Source organism: Solanum tuberosum, unplaced genomic scaffold, assembly GCF_000226075.1.
Source record: "Solanum tuberosum cultivar DM 1-3 516 R44 unplaced genomic scaffold, SolTub_3.0 scf00047, whole genome shotgun sequence".
Classification (NCBI taxonomy): Eukaryota; Viridiplantae; Streptophyta; class Magnoliopsida; order Solanales; family Solanaceae; genus Solanum; species Solanum tuberosum.
The window spans coordinates 1,299,308-1,314,667 of record NW_006238973.1 but is presented as its reverse complement, the minus strand read 5'-3'; the positions used below and the strand labels follow the sequence as shown (position 1 = coordinate 1,314,667).

The following is a 15,360-nucleotide window of genomic DNA, read 5'->3' as shown; positions in this document are numbered from 1 at the left end:
GGAGCTCCCACGTATTCATCCACACCAGTGATCTCCACTCTACCTTCTCCATTGTACCTTTCATCTGCGTATTTGCCAATGGAGTACTTTTCTATGACTCTTATACATGTCTCAATACGTATAGTCAGCCTCTTGTAAATATTGGACAGTTTTCAGAATTCTTTGTACCACCCAAGAAACTTGCTTGACTTGTATGTTAGATATGCATTTCATTAACTAATGAAGGCAAAAACTAGTCTTTCTAATAATTCCAAATAAACGCTGAGAACGACATAATGAAGTTACAAAATCTATTTTTCGACGTGTAAATTGAACTTCAAATAACCTATAAGTTGAGGTAACGTGATTTACATGCATGCATGTTTTAACATAATATTGAAAAATTATATTATAGAAAAAAATGTTGTATAGTATTTATTTTGATCAAAGATAAGTTATAACATTCTCCGTTATTAGTTATTTGTATCATTAATAATTTTTAATACACTGATTTTGACTCTTGGAATCACAAATAAATACGACAAAAACGATATAATGATTTTAAAAAGTTTTTTTCTACGTGTAAGTTGAACTTCAAAAGACTTACTTAAGGTAAAGATAGACATATTTTTAACATGATATTGAAAAAAAAATTGTGTAAAGAACTTGTATAACCAGGTGGGAAAAAAAAAAGAACTTGTATAACCTTTGTTTTAGCCAAGATAAATATCAATACTTCTGATATAAAAACTATGATACTTAAAATCACAAGTACAACAAAAAGTGCAATAATATAAATTGGGTTTAGATAATTTTTTATATCATTAACTTCTAAGATCATGACACTTGAAATCACAAAGTAAAACGATACAAACGACAATATAACTAATGTTAAAGATTGTTATCACAGGTGTCAAACAAAGTTTAGATGACGTGTTTAAAGTAACATGATGATCCATATGTTTTCGATACAAACAACAATATAACTAATGTTAAAGATTGTTATCACAACTGTAAAACACAGTTTAGATGACTCGTTTAAAGTAACATGATAATTCATATGTTTTAACATATAACTAATTTCTCGATACGTGTGTTACACGTATATTTTAAGTTAGCTATTATACAGCACCAACAACATGACAATGCATTACTGAATCTATACTCAGGAATAGAAATACTTTAAAAAATGCATGATTTAGCAAGTAAAAAATGCTAACTAAATAGTTAAAAATACCAAAGACCATATAGCTTAATTGACTACAAGTCAAATAAGCTATAAACCTCTTTAAACAATTATAATAAGGTAAGTAATAATGATTTCAATAATCTTTCCTAAATTATTTATATTATACCTTCTAAATTCCTAAATAAATATTGTACTTCAAATCACACGTTATAAAACGATGACCAGCCATACAAACACAACTTCACAAGGGTATAAACATATTATTACTATTCTAAAAAGAGATTATCTCCTTATATTACATGAAAATCATATATGATAAATACTATACATTACTATACATGATAAATACTAAACATAGTAAATACAACATAAACAAGGTCAAACATAAGAACTAAAAATAAGTGACAACACACAAGAACAATAAATTTTCTCACACACACAACAAACTAAAGTTGATACAAAGACAAACATATTATTATTATTACAAGAAACTAAAAATCAACTTACAAACACAAATAGCATAAACATATTCATTATTACAACAAGAAACTAAAAACCAACTTCTAAAGTCCAAACATATAAACATTCTTTACACACCTAAAAACAAGATCAAACATAAGAACTACAAAAAAAAAAGTTGAAACAAACAAACATCAAACTATTTCAATCTATTGCAACATCTAATCAACTTCTTCAATCTTAGGTCCCGTACCGGCCCCGGTACCACCACCGGGCATTTGATCATCGTCCATCGGACCACCACCACCGCCATCACCACCACCTTGATACATTTTTGCAATTATAGGATTACATATCCCTTCAAGTTCCTTTAACTTGTCTTCAAGTTCATCAACTTCAGCCAATTGGTTCTTATCAAGCCACTCTATAGTTTCTTGCACACTAGTTTCAATCTTTTCTTTATCCTCAACACTCAATTTACTTGCAATTTTCTCATCTTTTATTGTATTCCTCATATTATATGCATAATTCTCAAGTCCATTTTTTGCTTCAACTTTCTTTTTCACTTCTTCATCTTCAGATTTATACCTCTCAGCATCTCTTACCATTCTATCAATTTCATCTTTACTCAATCTCCCTTTGTCATTTGTAATTGTAATCTTGTTCTTCACCCCTGCAGTCTTGTCCTCCGCGGTCACGTTTAGTATCCCATTCGCGTCTATATCAAACGTGACGTTGATTTGCGGAACCCCTCTTGGTGCTGGAGGGATACCAGAGAGTTCAAATTTTCCAAGAAGATTGTTATCTCTTGTTCTTGCTCTTTCACCTTCATAGACTTGGATTAGTACACCTGGTTGACTATCCGAATAAGTCGAAAAAATCTGTTCTTTTTTCGTTGGGATCGTCGTGTTTCGTGGTATTAAAGTTGTCATAACACCACCAGCAGTTTCAAGTCCAAGACTCAATGGTGTAACATCAAGTAAAAGCAAATCTTGAACTTTTTCATCACCTTCACCAGTCAAGATAGCTGCTTGAACCGCGGCCCCATACGCGACCGCCTCATCCGGATTTATACTCTTGCAAAGCTCCTTCCCATTAAAAAAGTCCTGCAATAGTTGTTGAACTTTCGGTATCCTAGTTGATCCACCTACAAGAACAACTTCATGAATTTGAGATTTATCAACTTTAGCATCCCTTAAACACTTCTCAACAGGCTCCATACACTTCATAAACATATCCATACACAATTCCTCGAATCTAGCTCGAGTAATCGTAGCATAAAAATCAATCCCTTCAAACAAGGAATCAACTTCAATAGTCGTTTGAGTCGTAGACGACAAAGTCCTCTTCGCCCTCTCACACGCGGTCCTCAATCTTCTCAACGCTCTAGCATTTCCACTCAAATCCTTCTTATGTTTCCTTCTAAACTCTGTCACGAAATGATTCACTAACCTATTATCAAAATCCTCACCACCTAAATGTGTATCCCCTGCAGTTGCTTTAACTTCAAATATCCCTTCTTCAATAGTCAAAATCGAGACATCGAACGTTCCGCCTCCCAAATCGAAAACAAGTACATTTTGTTCACCTCTTCTTGAAGCCTTTTTATCTAAACCATAAGCAATAGCAGCAGCAGTAGGCTCATTTATAATTCTTAAAACATTCATACCAGAAATAGCACCAGCATCTTTAGTTGCTTGTCTTTGTGAATCATTGAAGTATGCTGGAACCGTTACGACCGCGTTTTTCACTTTGAATCCTAAGAAAGACTCTGCTGTTTCTCTCATTTTGACCAACACCATGGATGAAATCTCCTCAGCTGAGAATTGCTTCTTTTCACCTTTGTAAGTTACCTCGATCATAGGCTTGTCACCTGGACCTGAATAAACCTATCGATAAAAACACAATTATTATCGTTGAAAAACAAAGTAGATGTTCTTCAAGCTTAGATGCGGATATCATGAGATCAAATCAAATCACATTGCGATAGGAACTTCACCTATACAAAAACTCTTTGACTTCTTCCCTTCAGAAGAACAACAATCGACTCAAACAACTCTAAATTAGTCGAATCCAAAATCCTTTTGACAAAAATAAAAATACCCTCTTTTGTAAAGAAATACCACTATATATTCATCTACAAAATACATGTGTGATGTACGAGTTGGGTCTAAAGAGAATATGTGAGGTCAGGAGGTTATTTTCTCTAGACCCTCAAACCCCAAAAAATCATTTTTTCGATTTAAATAAACTATAGAAATAAAAGCACCAACAACAAAAATGATAAAGATAGCCAAAGTAAACGAATATTATGATAGTATAAACACTACTACCTACACTAAATAACAAGATAGTAAAATAATAATAATATTGTATCACACAATTAGTTGCACCAAAAGATAATAACCATTTATCTTTTATCAATTTCAAGTTATAGTCACTAATTAACATGACAAAAATCACTTCAATGTTACAAACCAACTACAACATACCCCATGTAATCTTATATGTCTATACACCAATCGAGAGGCAGATCCAAAATTAAAATTTTTTAATTTCCTTTTAAAAGAAGGAGGGGTTCAAATCCACGACTCTAGTGTAAAAAAATATTTTCACGATCACTTCTTTCTCACTGAAGCGTCAATCAATTTTGTTAAGAGTTCACAAGTTAATGTACATATATATTTATTTAATTTTTTTTTATAAAAATATAGAGTCTACAAAAAAGCTATTGAGTTCATTTGAACCCAAAAACCCCACCTACCTCCACCTCTATGCAAACCTTACTTTTTATCTCTCAAGCTAAGAAAATCAATACAAAACCTCATAAAAAAAACAATCACTTTAATATTACTATAATTTTAACAAACTAAAATCCACATATATAATAACACAAACAAAATACCTTAAAAGGCCACAACTTCATATCACTTTGAACAGATGGATCACTAAATCTTCTACCAATTAATCTTTTAGCATCAAAAACAGTATTATGTGGATTCATAGCAACTTGATTCTTAGCTGCATCACCAATCAAACGTTCAGTATCAGTAAAAGCAACATAAGAAGGTGTTGTTCTATTTCCTTGATCATTTGGTATTATTTCAACTCTATCATTTACCCAAACACCAACACAACTATAAGTTGTACCTAAATCTATTCCTATCCCTTTTCCCTCTTCACTACTAGTACTAGTAGACATTTTTTTTTTCAAGATTCTTTTTTGGGTATGTTGGAAAATTGGTCTAGTATGTGTATATGTTGTAAAGTTTGTATTTGGGATGTGTATATATATACAAGTTTGAGGAAGAATGGAGATGGTTCTAGATTTTATAAAATTGTTCTAATCTAACTGATTAAATTTAAAATGTTCGATAATTATATAATAGGTATATAATTTATGTATATCGATTAAAGAAAGTAAACAGTAAATCTGTTCAATTATTTACGTGAAGATCTTAAAGGAGTTATTATCTTAATAATGTATATTTATGTGATTTAATTTATTTATTATTTTTAAAAAATATATTTTTGACAATTTTTAATTTACTTTTCACGTAATATATTTATGATTAGAAAATTTTACATGTTTCTTATTTAAGTTTATAAAATACTGTTCTTTTTTTTAAAAAAAAAAACTTTATATCAAATTAAAATGGAAGAACAAATTGAAACAAAATTGAAACGAAGAGGATAATAAATTGATACTAAGTAGTTCTAACTTTGAAAATACATGTCTAGACAATTTAACATTCTAACTTACAAAATGATCGTTTAGATATCTCTTAAATTTTTATATCACGTCAACATTACGTGTTTACGAGACATATGGCGATGTGATATGTGGTGATTATCCTAAATTTGAGCAGCGGTGGACGGTGACGTATGGCGGAGCTCACGGCGGAGTGAGGTGTCAAGAAAATTGATGAGTTGTTGAATATAATGAACTTACACGTAGCTATTTTGTAAGTTTTGTGAAGTACTTTGAAGTTGTATTTTTTGTCAGGTTGTAAAATGGGTTATTGGGCTATTTTTTGGGCCTAGAAATTGTGCAAGTAGAACTTGGGTTTGATTTCACTGAGCCCAATGAGTGTGAATTGGACCGTCTGCAGCCCAACTGCAATATAGTCGCAGGCAAGATCGAGTGAATCTATGTATTATTTTAGAGAGAAGTATTGAAAAACACTTCTGAATTTAGCACGAATTATTAGTTTTATCTTACGAACTATTAACACCCTTAAACACACTCATTTACTTGACTAACTAAATTTAGATTATACTCTCGTTCTGCCACGTGATATAACAAGTGGTCTCAAACTCTTGTAGAAGCATTAGACTCTTAATGGAAAGTCGAGAGAAGTGTTGAAAACACTCCTAAACTTTGTGAGAATTTATGGGTGTATTTTACTCGTGTTGCAATATCGAGGGTGTATTTAAATTTAGTTAGTTAAGTAAAGGGATGTTTTAAGGCTGTCAATAATTCATGAATGATACTAATAATGTGTGTTGAGTTTAGAAGTATTTTCAATACTTCTCTCTATCATTTTATGCAAATATTAATTATTCATATATTAGTTATATATCTATTAGCTATCCTGCATAAAATAATAATAGTTTCTCTCATAACTTATACATGTATTAGTTATGCGGGTTTCTATTTTAAAAAAAATCAAAATATGGGCATTGCCCATTTATTAAAATAAACCAGTCATACAAATAATTGTATACATGAATAACTTATTTCATATCTATTACAGAATGTCGTATAAGTTATATAAACATTAATACTTGAATAACTTGTTTCTTATCTAGCTACCAACCGACCCCTTAATGTTTAGCAAACAACACAAAGCACACTATTATTGGTGCAAATTACATTTTTAGTTAGAAAAGATATATTATTTTAGATACTTGTATTTGACAAGATATATACATGTATTTTAAATACACGTGAGTTAAATTAGATGTAATTTGTTCAAAACGTGATTCACATGTATCTATTATTGGCCTCTCTCCTTCTCCCCTTCCTCTCCTTATATGTATTTGTATTTCACAATTAGAGTACATGTATATGTGTTATGTGTTTTCAGTGCCAATGTTTAAATCAATTTCATCCAATATATTCGATATCAAATATCTAATGTGAATACAATGTATTTAGAACAAATTAAAATCGTATATCTTATATATTCATGTATTTGGTATCAAAATGTGTATTGATGCATTCATCAATTGCCTTTTAGTGCCGTCACCACCGAGCTTAAAAAGGGTCGAAAGAGAGAGAGAGGGGACAGGGTGGGGGTAGTAGAAAGAGGGGAAAGCGTGGAGGGAGAGAGCGAGGAGAGGAGTGCGAACGAAAGATTATGTAATTATAATATAATGAGATTCAATAGATATGATAGAGATATTTGTCTAATTAGGTTCCTTTTTCTTTAGTATTTGACTGAATCCAAGTAAGTTCATAATAATTAAAATAAAAAGCTCACACACCTAATAATTTAGCTATAAAATTCAAAAATCGAAATATTTAGCTATTGACCATTTAACTTAAAATCATAAAACAAAGGTTTTGGAGCCAATAAGAATTATCAATTATCAACCATATAAATAGAGCAAAAGAGGAAAAAAAAAAAAGAGTTAAGCCATATGGATAAGATCCACCACACTCTGTTTTAGCTCCTTCTCTGTAAACACCACCCACCCCCATCGTCCATGGCGGGTCTCACCACTAGTACCTCCTTCACCTTGACACCCATTTGCTCTAAGCCCTTAACCAACAAACCCCTTTTCCTCCCTTCCCTTAATTCTTCCATTTTTGGGCTTCGATTTTATATTCCTCAGCTTCGTTCTTGCCCTTCACTTATCTGCTATTCCGCCACTATCTCCGCCCGATACGGAGGAGGTGGTGGTAGAGGAGGATTCAGACCGCCCCCACGTTCTGAGGAAGATGAAGCACTTGATATTTCATCTATCAGGTATTTACATGTTTTTGTGTAACTCAGTTTGTGTAACATTATGCTAAAAATCTTATCTTTTTTGGTTTTATTTGATTGTTGTGATGTTAAATGTGTTTGTTTGGGTTTAAATTGTATTGGGTTTTTGTTGAAGACGTTAATTCCTCACCCCCATTTCCTTTAAGCCCTTAATTCTTCCATTTTTGGACTTCGATTTCACTTTCCTGAGCTCCATTCTTGTTCATCCCATATCTACTATTCTGCTACTGTCTCCGCCCGATATGGAGGCAGAGGAGGATTCGAGCCGCCCCCACGTTCTGTGGAAGATGAAGCACTTGATATTTCATCTATCAGGTATTTACATGTTGGTGTGTGTAGTTGTGGTGGAAACAGAATCTTGCATAAATGTAGTGTAAGACACTATACAATAGACCCTTGTGGTTCGGCCCTTTCCCGGATTCCACCCATAGCGGGAGCTTAAATGCACTAGGATGCCCCTTTATTGTGTAATTGTTGTACACTCAGCTTGTGTAACATTATGCTAAATTCTTATCCTTTTTTGTTTGGTTTTTGGTCTTCTTGGTTATTTTGATGTTAAATGTGTGTGTTTGGGTTCAGAAGTATTGTTTTTCTTGTTGAAGATGTTAATTTTATCAGAAACAGCCTCCCTACCTCCCTATTATGTTAGTGGTAAGATCTGAGTACCTTCCCCGGACCCATGGGGTTACACTGGGTATGTTGTTGTTGTTAATTTTTTAGCTTTCCTTGTGGTGTTTTGAAAGACGAAGCACTCAATTTTCCACTATCAGGTATTTACATGTTCTTGTGTAGTTGCTGTGCACCCAGCTTGTGTAACATTACGCTAAATTCTTCACCTTTTTGTTTCGTTTTTGGTTTTATTTGTTTTTTGTGATGCTAAATGTGTGTGTTTGGTTTCAAATGTATGGTTTTTTGCTAAAGATGTTAACTTTTTAGTGTTATTATTGTGGTGTTTTGAAATAGGTCAGACAAGGTTAGGCTCATTGATGATAAGCAGAACATGGTTAGTCTGATTTCACATTTGCTTGTTGTGTTGGTTTCAAAGTTGTATTGATTACTGATATTTTTGCCCTGATTGATTTTTGTTATGTAGTTGGGGATAGTGTCGAAAATGGAAGCTCTTCAGAGAGCTGAGGATGCAAGCCTTGACTTGGTATGTTTCTGTAAGACTGTTAAATCTTTTTTCGGCTTTTGTGATTATGTGGGAATAAAGTATCCCTCAAATGTGACAATGTAGTCTTCTAGTTTGCCTCATTTGTTCTAGTAATCTTGTATTGAATGATAAATGTGGAGTCAAGAAAACAATTTTATTCATGAGATGGCCAAAATATAGCAGGTATTAAGTGTTAAAGTAGGCAAAGTTGACTGGAACGATCAATCTTGATAGGAAGAGTGTGTACTCTGTACTGGTTGGGGAAATAGGTGGATAGCAGGAAGAATCGAATACTATTGCTTCAGGTTATTAGGTGTAGTTAGAAGGGAATATGATCCAGGAAAAAGAAACTGAAAAGAGTGTTTATGCTTTTCTAGAGGAGTAGCTTATCCAGAATATTTGTTATGATAATGTTAATATTGGTTTGATTGTGTTATTGTTTCATTTGGTGGATATCTGTAGGTGATTCTATCGCCAGAAGCAGACCCGCCGGTCGTCAAAATTATGGATTACAAGTAAGATATATCGATTAGAAGTGTTTTTTCTCTGAATTTCGATTATATATATACTTCTTGATTCCTAGAATGATCTAATGGGAATTGGAGTATTAGCTTTATGAGTGATTAAGGTCGTAATTTGCAGCTTGAAACATCTAATAGAAGTAATTGTGGAACCGATATACAAATAGGAATAATTGTTGTGCCCTTTGTTCCATTTCATTAGTCCTAGTTTTACTTGAAAGTTTTACTAGTATAAGATTTAAGAGTGTTTACTATTTCTTACGGTTGTATGGTGATATTTGTGTTATTGGAAATAGAATAGAGAAGTAGAATTGAAAGAGTGAAAATCATGATATCTTTTGAGTTATATATTTCTGTCAAAACTTTTCTTTTTAGGGAAGTAGACAATATTCAAGACGGTTCAATAAGAAAAGTAAGGGAAGGGAGAGTTTCTATTGGTCATCATTCTTTCATTTGTTTAGGCTTCAAATTGGTTGTGCATTATTCCTGTTTGATATGATTGATCATAATGCCTTTCTAGAACCAAAGTTCAGACCAAGCTTAATTACATTGTAGCACACTTGCCCTTAGGAGATCTGGTATTTCAAACAGATAACAGAGACCAATCTACTTGAGCTTGACTTTTGATTCCTTTTTATTTGTTAAACTACGAATCCATGCTTGTGTGAAACTGTGAACATAATATTTTTTTGAGAATGATTTAATTTATTTTTTTTGAGAATGAACTGTGAACATAATATAAAACCAAGCAAGTTTCAAAAGCATACCATTTTGCTTGAATTAGGTGGGTTAGCCTAGGTATGCACTGTGTCATTTTTACTTGAAGATTACGTCTTAGCGCAAGTTATTATTATGCATACTGATTTAGATAATTTATATGCTGACTAGATGCAAGGAGTATCTTGGTCATGGTTTTCTTATCATTTTTTTTTTTTTTTTGAGAAAGGTAACATTTACTTCTATATATCCACAGGTATACTACATCAAAGTGTAGTTCCCCTCCAAAAATTTATACTTACACCAGCCCTAAGATCTTTTAGTTACAGCTAGTCAATAACATTAGAAACATCTTCAGAATTTCCTATTACTACTTGCTTACACCAACAAATAATAAAGACCTAGGCAGTTTATCTTTATCTTCTGAATATTGTTGTTCTTTCCTTCAAAACATCTTTGATTCCTTTCATTCCAAATTGTCCACCAAATGCATGCTGGGACAATCCTCCATCTCTCCTCCTTTTTTCCTGCATTTCCATCACTATTCCAGCATTTTAGAACTTCTGTGATTCTCCCTGGTTTTGTCCACTTGATCTTCCTCTTGTGAATGAACATTTGCCATAATTGATCTGTCCATTTGCAGTGCAAAAAGAGATGGTTGACTGTCTCCACCTGTTCTTCGCATAAATAACATCTAGAGCAAAGGTTGTGTTTCCTCTTGTTCAAGTTTTCGTGTGTCAAGACTTCCTCCTTTGCCAAAAGCCATGTGAAATAATTCACCTTGTATGGGATTTTTGTTCTCCAGCTTCACCTTGTACGGGATTTTTGTTCTCTAGATCATCCTCCAAGGCCATCCTGCTTGCTGCTCTTCAATAGGTCTCAATTCTCGATATGTAGATCTTACAGTGAACTCTCCCTTTCTCTCCCCTTTCCATATCAGTCTATCTTGCTCTTCTGTTAGATTGGTAGCCCTAGCCATTGTGTCATGAAATCTTGCTATGGATGTTATTTCCCAGTCATTTAAGTTTCTTCTCAGATGTAAATTCCACCCTTGTCCTGTTCATAAGTCTGCCACTGATGCTTCCTGTGCTTGACTTAGACTATGTAGCTCAGGAAATGCTTGTTTGAGTGTCTTCTGTCCGCACCAGATGTCATTCCAGAAGGCCACTTTTTCTCCATTACCAACCTTACATTTTGTTCTATCTTTGACCAGTAGCCATAAGTTCCTGATTGATCTCCATACACTACAATCATAAGGGCTGGTCACCCCCTCTGTCATTCACTTGTCCTCCATGCCATATTTTGCTGTTATTACTTCCTTCCATAGAGATACTTCTGGTGAGGCAAATTTCCACAACCATTTCATCATCAAGCTCTTATTCTGCGTACTCAGATCTCTGATGTTGAGTCCACCCCCTCTCTTGCTAACTAGCAACTCCTCCCACTTGACCAAATGATACTTATTCTTATCTTCATTGCCTTTCCATAGAAAGTTCTTCCTAATTGCATTTAACCTCTTGGTTACTTTGGCTGGTATAGGGAATATTGACATCATGTATGATGGCAAGGCATCCAGGACACTGTTAACTAGAGTTAGTCTGCCACCTGAGGATAGATATTGACACTTCCAGTTCACGAGCTTCCTTTCACACTTTTCAATTACACCACTTCATATTCCACTTGATTTGCTCTTAGCCCCCAAAGGCATTCCCAAGTAGGTTGTTGGTAGTTCACCTACTTTCCCTCCAAGCTTGTAAGCTAAGTCCTCAATATTTGGTACTGTGTTTACTGGATAAATGAAACTCTTGTTCCAGTTTATGTGCAAACCTGACACAGCCTCAAAAATATTTAAAATAACTCAAAATTAGCATGTGCTCCTTTACAACTCCACAAAATACTAAAGTGTCATCTGCATACTGTAGATGAGTGATCTCTAGATTGTTTCTTGTATTCTCCCCCACTTTGAAACCTCTGATTTCTTATCATTTTGAATTTGCTAAAACACTAGCACACTGATATTTTGCTTTATTATTGCCAGTAAGTATAAGTATGAACTGCAAAAGAAGAAAAAGGAGCAGCAAAAGAAAAATGCTGGTACATGTCTTACCTTTTAGAAGTTTCTTTTCTTTTGAAACAAGAGATCCCATGTAACTTCCTTTTACCAACAATTTTTTTTCGATGACAGCCAGCCGCATGGATTTGAAGGAGCTCAAAATGGGGTAAGGTTCCATATCATGTATACTTAACACTGATATTTATTGAGAAATTATTAGCTTTTTATGGTTCCGTCCCTTCATTAGATGGCTACTCAGTGAAAAGTTGTGATACTATGGCCATATTTTCTTCCTTCCTTTTTTTGGCGGTTCAGTATTAAAGCTATTCTATATTTGATATGATGTTTTTGTGCATTCTATGGATGAGTGCCTTACATACAAATGCAAAATAATGAGACCTCTATATGTTCATCCATCAAATCCTGAGAGGTGTCTCTTATTTTGTCTTCCATTGGACTATGTTGTAATGCAGAAACGGTTTGTCTCATCAACTTACTACTTTTTTGGCCAATGAGAGAAAGTGCATTAAGTGTTCCCTGTGTTCATACACTTTCCTAATGGTGATAAAAGGGTCTTATCTTTTCCAATGTACCAAAAAAAGAAAGAATGATAAGGGTCTCATGAAAAAGTGGTGAAAAGGGGAATTTCTAATATTGTAGTTCTCAGCATTCTAGTTAAGACTGAATTTACCAGGAAGAAAAGTTATTCCTGTTGTTAGGTTTAACACACGGTAACCATTTCAATGTTAATGTTTCTCTGAAGTAAAAGACCAACATCCTTACTGTAATATGTTGTAGTATATGGTACATTGTTTATATCCTGTTTTCCCACTTCTGTTTGGTTTGGTCTTCTTTCTGGTATTTGAAGGTTTCTTTTGATATTGCAGTTATAATATTGATTCTCACGATTATTCAGTGCGTTTGAAAGCTGCTCAGAAGTTCTTGAAAGATGGTGACAAGGTAGCTCGGAATCATGTATTTTCAGCATGCAGTCACTTTAGAGAATTTGGTGGTTTAATGTTTAAATGTTATTTATTGGTACTTCCTGCAGGTAAAAATCATAGTGAACTTAAAAGGCCGTGAAAATGAGTTCAGAAATAATGCTATTGAGCTACTTAGGCGTTTTCAGAATGATGTTGGTGAGGTAAGCATGATTTTTTTTCTCGCGCAAAAAGTAAATATTAGTCGTGATGCACTGTGCCTGCAGTGTCCAGAAGATGTAAATAGGTTTAAAAGCGTGAACACTAAGATCACAACCTGGTCCTTTAATATGAAAACATACATGAGAAGGTATTGGTAAAACCCAAGATATATTCAGTATAGTAATTCTGAAAGTCTTGCCATTTTCGGTACTAAACGAAGATGGTTACGAATTTTATCTGCTAGATCATGACTACAGCATTGTTGATTCTTTCTTAGAGGCGATCAATCATCACATCAGAAGAAAATATTTGTGGAAAAAGTAAACAAGGAGTAATGGATAGTAATCGAACATTGTAAACAACATAAATTGGGATTTGAAATCCAATATTTTGACTGTTACTCAAAATCAGTAGATCAAAGAATAAGTTTGGTGCATACATGACTATATGAACGATTTAAGTGTGTATTCTCAATTAGTCTTTTCCCTCTCCGGCTAATTAACGTCGATATTATGGTGCTATTCACAGCTTGCAACCGAGGAGAACAAGAATTTCAGGGATAGGAACGTCTTCATAGTTTTGGTACCGAATAAGGCTATTGTACAGAAAGCTCCTGAGCAACCGAAGAAAAAGGAAAAACCAGCAACTGAAGTTTCAGCCAGTGTTTGAGCATCAGATGAAAGTTTATTATAAGGGGTTATTAGCAGATAATTCAATGCATATAATTCTCAAGAGAAAGGTGAGAGATGCACCCTGATATCTGTCTTGTATAGAATTTAGTCACATACAAGCCTGTAATAGGATGTACACTTGTGTAGTGTCTATAACAGTAGCAAGAAACATTCAGTTTTTGTAGTAACATTTAATAGGTGAAGTTGAAGTAAGTTTGAGCTTTCCTTCACTTGTTATATACTTATATTTCACATGATGTTTACGTGACGAATATGAATATTCTCTAAGCATCCAGGGGTGTGATCTATCGGTCAATTAAGGTTGTATGGAGTATGGACTGTGGAAGAATAGGGTACAAATCCCAGTAGAGGTTGTGGACTCGCATGTAGGACCAACCGCACACTCGTGGCCAATGTCCACACAATATCACCACATCCCTAGTTGGGCATAGTGTGCTGCCCAAGTGCCCTCGGTCTAATGGCTTCAGGCGCAATTTCACCTTAATGGGGTCGTTGTTACTGATTTATTGAAGGTATAGACTCTTCATTTCTATGTCTAAGTTGGGAGTGAATAGAACTATCTCACATATGTTGGTCATAATGAACAAAGTCATCCCTTACCTCTACTGGCTGGTGAGAGGTAGTAGGTATCTGATCGAATTACACACATAGTGCCGACTTAGACACCACCTTTTCTAAAAGGGAAAAAAAAGAGAGTTTTTTTTTTCATTGTTGTATTGGTAGGATTTTATAACAAAGGAGGAACTTACCTATCAGAAAGATGAACCATCAATTGTTAATTTCTATCTACACCTTCTATGACTTATTTTATTGGTGACTTCAAATTGAAGTACTTTGCAGCCCAAGCATCCTCTAGACATATTTATGGTTGGAACTTCAAATATAGTATCCATTTCATGACTATTTGTAAATGTCTTTTTCAAATAGTTGACTTAATTCATTACAATTGATTTAGTGAATGTTTAGCAAAACAATCTTATAGCAAACAAAAAGGATTAATGTCTTGCAAAGTTTGCTATTTCATCAAGCAATGTTGTTTTACTATTCATATAAGGCCAACCATGCAATTTACGCTAACCTTTGCAAAATAATTGAAAAATAGTTGAAATTTAAGAGCAAGTTTTTGCATGGATTGCCCTTATTTCGGGGTGATTTTTACTTTTTGTCCTTCAAATCAGTAATTTTCTAAATTTTTGTCTCTACTTTTCATTTAATGAAAATTCGAGGATTACAATTATTTTTAACTATGACCTAATTTCATAAAGTATAAGTTTTGTAGAAATCAAGTTCTGCATTGCGAATACTTTTTTGCCTTATAAGGCATAACTTGTGCCTTGCAAATGACCACTTAAAAAAGTGGTGTAAAAAAAGTCACAAATAGTTGAAAGACTAGAGTTTCTCATTTATAACCATTTGTATAAAGGAATATAATTAACTTGATGGGGGAGAGACAATAGTCCAA

The 15,360-nt window shown here is 33.8% G+C and overlaps 2 protein-coding genes across 2 annotated transcripts; one reads left to right on the top strand and one right to left on the bottom strand.

Annotated features, from left to right (window-relative positions):
* Positions 1 to 1,666: 1,666 nt before the first annotated feature.
* Positions 1,667 to 4,899, bottom strand: LOC102579387 (heat shock 70 kDa protein-like). Its single transcript, XM_006343562.2, has 2 exons — positions 4,533 to 4,899; positions 1,667 to 3,516 (listed from the first exon to the last, which is right to left on the bottom strand). The coding sequence occupies exons 1-2, from the start codon at positions 4,827 to 4,829 to the stop codon at positions 1,849 to 1,851; spliced, it is 1,965 nt and encodes a 654-aa protein (XP_006343624.1). The 5' UTR covers positions 4,830 to 4,899; the 3' UTR covers positions 1,667 to 1,848.
* A 2,349-nt stretch (positions 4,900 to 7,248) lies between these two features.
* LOC102579062 (translation initiation factor IF-3) lies at positions 7,249 to 14,145 on the top strand. The gene is made up of 9 exons (XM_006343561.2): positions 7,249 to 7,602; positions 8,584 to 8,623; positions 8,714 to 8,773; positions 9,236 to 9,288; positions 12,050 to 12,105; positions 12,197 to 12,230; positions 12,952 to 13,024; positions 13,116 to 13,208; positions 13,735 to 14,145. The coding sequence occupies exons 1-9, from the start codon at positions 7,340 to 7,342 to the stop codon at positions 13,873 to 13,875; spliced, it is 813 nt and encodes a 270-aa protein (XP_006343623.1). The 5' UTR covers positions 7,249 to 7,339; the 3' UTR covers positions 13,876 to 14,145.
* The last annotated feature ends 1,215 nt before the right edge of the window (positions 14,146 to 15,360 follow it).

Coding starts and splice junctions, on each gene's coding strand:
- LOC102579387 (XM_006343562.2), bottom strand. CDS start 4,829: ATGTCTACTAGTACTAGTAGTGAAGAGGGAAAAGGGATAGGAATAGAT. Junction 3,517..4,532: donor TGAAGTTGTGGCCTTTTAAG/GTATTTTGTTTG, acceptor TTTTATCGATAG/GTTTATTCAGGTCCAGGTGA.
- LOC102579062 (XM_006343561.2), top strand. CDS start 7,340: ATGGCGGGTCTCACCACTAGTACCTCCTTCACCTTGACACCCATTTGC. Junction 7,603..8,583: donor CTTGATATTTCATCTATCAG/GTATTTACATGT, acceptor GTTTTGAAATAG/GTCAGACAAGGTTAGGCTCA. Junction 8,774..9,235: donor AGGATGCAAGCCTTGACTTG/GTATGTTTCTGT, acceptor GGATATCTGTAG/GTGATTCTATCGCCAGAAGC.